Here is a 5,224-nt window from a genome sequence, read left to right as displayed (position 1 = left end):
CAGAACTCAGTTTTACTATATTGGACTTCCAAGGTTGTGCCTGTAATCTTGAGGTTAGAGTTTATGCTTTTATGTATTTATTCCTGAGAAGTGTGTAGTAACTGGGGATGAATTCATAAGGCAATTCAGTGGAATTATCAGTGGTTTGATATGTTGTGAACTTGTCTTACTAGCTCAGACTGAAATTATGTAACCTCTGTACTAGAAATGACACTGCATCTACACCTTTCCTCACAACTGTCCACCGCAATATTTTAATCTAACCAGTTGATCTGTGCTCTGCACCTTCTGAAGGATATCCTTCCGTTTCAACAGCTATTTTCAGTCTGTGTATTTTTAGCACCTTTTGCTTTTTCAAAGTGCATTGCCTTCCTGCTGAGGTGTAGGTAAACAGGCTTTCAGTTGGTAAGGCCTTTTCAAATGTTAATCGACTTCCTCCCTCTCAAGGGAAATCTCTTTACCATTTCCTAGAGAAGGAAGTTTGTTAGTAGGTTGATTATTTTCTCTCCACAGGTAGTCTGACTCACTGTGCTAGGCGGGTTTTTTTGTGTGCACTAAAACAAGAGCCTGTGAATTACAATATAAAGAAAATGGTTGTACTACCAGTTCTTTGGAACAGAAACTTCTGTGTATATGTAACCAATAAGTTACTAGTTTGGGCACCCATATACTGATAAGATTGATTTTAATATCTGTCAGCTCTGTGTGGTAAATGTTTTAGTCTAGTCCTACAATGATTTGAGGATACTAGTTTGTTCTACAGTCTGTTTTGTATCTTATGCCCCCTCAAATTTTAACCAGGAAACATGTGAGATAGTTGCACTGTTTTATTGAGTTTGGATTCATAATAGTCAAAATGTAGTCTTCAAAATAGCATGTGATGTGTTTGTAGAACCCATGTCATGTTAATCTTTCATTAATTTTTTCCTCTTACTTGGCTTCTGATCAGTTTGTTATTTTTAAAAATGTACAAGAGCATTTCCAGCTATATCAAACTCTTTTACTCTTTTTCTCATTTCACGGTCTCCACATGTGTGTTTGTTATGGGTCTGATTTTCTAGCTCTCCATCAGTGTAGGTCTTTTGAAAGGGAGTAATGCAAATCAGATCCTATAGATGAGGATAAGATAGTCATACTTGTTAGGTTTTACTTATATTTCCTATATTGCCAGCCTAGTTGGATATGTTGCTTCAGCATTGCTATCATGTGTAGTGCTATGGAATTAGTATAAAAGTAGTATCTGTCTGCATTTGGAGTATTTTTTATCTGGTCTTTGATCCTGCATTGTCATCTGCTGTGTGCTGCTTGCAACAGGCTGAATCTTAAGTTTTGCTTCATTTATTTGTTACTCTCCATCTATGCTGAAGCTGTGTGGGAGGGACAGGAGCCCTGTTTGCTTTGCAATTTGTTGCTGATAAAACTTGTGGCTTATTCCTGGTCTGGCAGCCCAGTTCAGTGTTTAAACAACTACCTATTCAGACAGGAGCAGTTAAGTCCTTGAGGCTAAACTTGCAGCACCAAAGGCCTTGCATTCTTTGAATACTAATCCTTATGTCATCTCTCATCACTGCTTGGTCTCTGTAGGACAGAGAAAGAGTCTCATCTGTTCAGCTGCCTTTTCCCTCTTCTTTATGTCCATCTTCAAAGACAGAACTCCAAGGTTTGACCCAATTAGGATGGGCCTGGCTAACTGAACATTCTCCCTATTTCTGAAGTAGGAGACTGCTGCTAGCCTTCTTCATTTGCAGTCAGTATCCAAGGGCTGGTCTGCACTGGGATATGGTGCTGTTTTCATTAGCATATGTTGAAACACATTTTTTTTTCCCTTCCCCCAGCATATACCACCCCCGTGCTAATTTGTCATGCTCACTGACTGCTTTTTGGTCCCCTGATTCCCTGTTTGGTTTTGTCTCTTTAATGAACTCTGTTTGCTTAACTTATGCAACTCTCTTTCCAGAGCAGCACTTTTTTTATCACATACTAATTGAATCTACGTTAGTTGATGTGGGCATCTACATATGATTTCCAGCTGTTCTACGGAGTTTACTTTCTTACTTCTCTTTTTGGAACCTACTTCTACCTCATTCTGTTACTGACATTTCTCCAACTAAAGTTCAATAACCAATTTCTTTCTCAAATGAAGCAACTATTTGCTGCTAAAGGTATGGCTGGTTGTATATCAGGATTTAGCAGTGTCTGCATTCTACTTGTCTACCCTTTGTTATGCATGGTTCTTTTTTCATCTCTGAATTTTCCTGGAATTACTTGGCAACTGGTGGTTCTGCCCATCTCTTGAAATAGAATTAGCAGAAGATACCTAGAAACTGCTCCTTTTTATATCTTTGTTAACTTCCTCCAAAATTTTCTGCTCTTTTAGCATATAATAAATAATTCATCCTACTCTTTTTTTTTACCTGGTTCTCTACCTTTAGCTCTCCACCATAAACATTCTTCCTGCTCCTGAGCTAACTTGCTCAGTCCTGTCTGAAAGTCTCTTCTGTTAGAAACTACTTCCCTGGACACTTGCCAGGAGTTCACTGTATCCACATAAACTGCCTCCAGCAACAGCCTTGTGCAGCACTGAAGAGCCAGAGTGGTTATTTAGTCCCCAGGGGAAACTAGTTTATAGAAGATGTTCAAATATATCTAATTAAGGCAAGAAAAATATAGTTCATTTAATAGAATTGCTTGTATAATGAAAACTAGCAGTCACAGGAACTTGTTTTTCCACTTTGAGCCGTTGAAGATCAGTAGATGGAAATAAGTGTTATTATACCACAGCAGGTCAGGCCCTGTCTTCAAAAATCTGTATGAAATGCGTTAAACTTCCTTTCCCTTTGCACTCAAGGAATTTCTTTAGAATTCAGTTAAGGAAATTTGCTGGGGCTCTGTGCAAATGCAGATGTAATATATGACGTGCTGCATTGGTTAATTGCCTGTCTGTGTGCACATCTGTGCTGCTGCTTTTGGAGACCCAGCTCAGAGGCCCAGCTTCTCTTTTGCATTTCTCTTTGCCTGTCTGATTCCAGGGTTCATCCAAGAAGACTACCTGCGGGAGCTGCTGACCACCATGGGAGACAGGTTCACAGATGAAGAGGTGGATGAGCTGTACAGAGAGGCCCCCATCGACAAAAAGGGCAACTTCAACTACATCGAGTTCACGCGCATCCTCAAACATGGAGCGAAGGACAAGGACGACTGAGCAAGTCCCTGGATACATGCAGATAGCACCTTTAATTTTTAAATTTTTTTTTCTCACTAATTTTATTTCTCAGGATCTGTTTTTTCCTTTTTTTCTGGTTTTCTGGGACCATTTGTGCATACATTTTTAGCACTGCAGCTTCTTTCTCTGTGGATCTTAAGGCTGCTCAGGCACCCCTGCACCTTTGTAATAAGACTGGAAAGTGGCTGGGAGAGAGAGAACAGCTTACAGTGATAGATGTTGAAGGACAAAGATCAGAGAATGTGGAGGCCCGGGTAAAAATGTCAGTGCTACTCATCCTAGCTAGATTAATTTTACATTTTTAATGATAATTTTTCAAATAAATCACTGTCTACTAAATGCAAAATTAAAATTTTCATGCTAGAAGTATAATGTTTCTCTAATGATACCTGTAAATATTTTTGCAACTGTATGCAGTCATGTTGTTACCTATTTTTGCCTTAAAAATGATGCATAAGTCACTTAAGCATACTGATGTTTGTACTTCAGCAACTGAGTATTTCACCTGCTACTGTGAGCGTACACATGAAGAAGAAATTCCCATCCTTCAAATTTTAGTGTATTGTAAATGAATCATTTCTGTCAGAAACTTGCACATTAAACATTTTAAATCTTAAGGATGTAGTTGAACATGTATTTCACCACCTGAGTCCCTCCATTTCTCGACGTTGAGTACTATATTAATACCACTTTTAAAAAACTTACAATGTAAATCCTAGTGTCTTCTTTAAAACAAGATATCATATATGGGTAGAGTTGCTTGAGTGATACTTCTTACCAGATCTGTCGGCTGCTGATACTGAATTAATGACATTTCATTGCAACCATTTATTTCTTTCTTTTTTCTTTCTGTTTTTTTCAAAGCACAGTAGGAAGAGGGCTGGATGAAGAAGGAAAGTGTGCCTTCTCTGTCTTTTTCATTTTCTATCTGAAAATATTATTCTTGGGTTTTAAATGAAACAATATACACTATATTTTTTAGACCTCCTGCTGTGAGTGGTGTTTTGGATATGTGAGACTTGAGGCATGCCTTTTTGTTCCTTTTCTCACAGTTGTATCGTCTATAGTTTTTGTGTTATGAAAGGCATGGCAGATTTTCTACAGTGTTCTGAAGCAATTTTGCCATAATTGGAATGCTTGTGGTCCTGCAGTTTTTATGTCTTGAGAGAAAGGATGATCAGAGCTGCTTCTGACACTTCCAGGAATTACCTTGTTGATCCCTTCAGAATTTATGTTACAAAATTAAGAAAAATAATTTGGCTGAGAGCATTTTGCTGCTTCTTGGTAGGCTGCTGTTGCAAAGTGAACTTTTAAGAAATGCCACCAGAAGACAGTGATGAAAGCTCTGAAGCTCCTGGTCTACCTCAGCCCCAGGGAGCTTTGCCGGGGTCTGGGAGGTGCACACGCAGGGATGACCTGATCCCTCTGACTGTGGGCCTGTACAAAGTGCATGGGAAAGCAGAGAGGGGGAAAAGGAGCTGAACAGAATCAGCAGAAACACAAACGCTTCACAAATGTTTTCCCAGAGAACCCCTTCCCTTCGGAGGGGGCAGAGATTAAAAACTCGAACAAGAACTTTTGTAAACTATCGGTGAAATCAGTAAGGATTTTGATGCTTCTGCAGGAGGCCAAGTGCTGCGGGCACGGGCTGGGGCCATGCCGGGAGCCACCGGCAGGTGGCAGCACAGCTCTCGGCACGGACGCCGCTGGGACGGGCGAGCGGCTCCCGACCCAAATGTTTGCTGCATTCGTTTGGGGTTTTGGGTTTGTTTGTTGGTTTGGGGGGGGGTTTAGTCCCGAAAAGCTCGTTTGGTGCATCGTGCCTAGGGGGAAATGATATGCTCCGTTCCCACAGAAGTCCTGTTCCTGCCACAGCAAAGGTTAATGGTGCCAGGATTTTCCACATCGCAGCTCTTGCACAAGTTGAATTTTTGGTCCTTTAATCAAATTAGTTCATTACAGAAGAGAGTAAAACGAGGCCTCTGCAGGCCCTTGGTACAG

The 5,224-nt window shown here is 40.3% G+C and overlaps 1 protein-coding gene across 1 annotated transcript in view; it reads left to right on the top strand.

Moving 5' to 3' along the window:
• Window positions 1-3,840, top strand: part of LOC115947641 (myosin regulatory light chain 2, smooth muscle minor isoform-like) — a 5,395-nt gene extending 1,555 nt beyond the window's left edge. The window contains exon 4 of the mRNA XM_005418269.2: window positions 3,030-3,840. Within this exon, the coding sequence (XP_005418326.1) occupies window positions 3,030-3,202 (173 nt within the window). The 3' untranslated portion in view covers window positions 3,203-3,840. The remainder of the gene's footprint in view (window positions 1-3,029) is intronic.
• The last annotated feature ends 1,384 nt before the right edge of the window (window positions 3,841-5,224 follow it).

Source organism: Geospiza fortis, unplaced genomic scaffold (assembly GCF_000277835.1).
Source record: "Geospiza fortis unplaced genomic scaffold, GeoFor_1.0 scaffold53, whole genome shotgun sequence".
NCBI classification, from domain to species: Eukaryota; Metazoa; Chordata; class Aves; order Passeriformes; family Thraupidae; genus Geospiza; species Geospiza fortis.
This window is presented reverse-complemented; position numbering and strand designations above follow the sequence as displayed.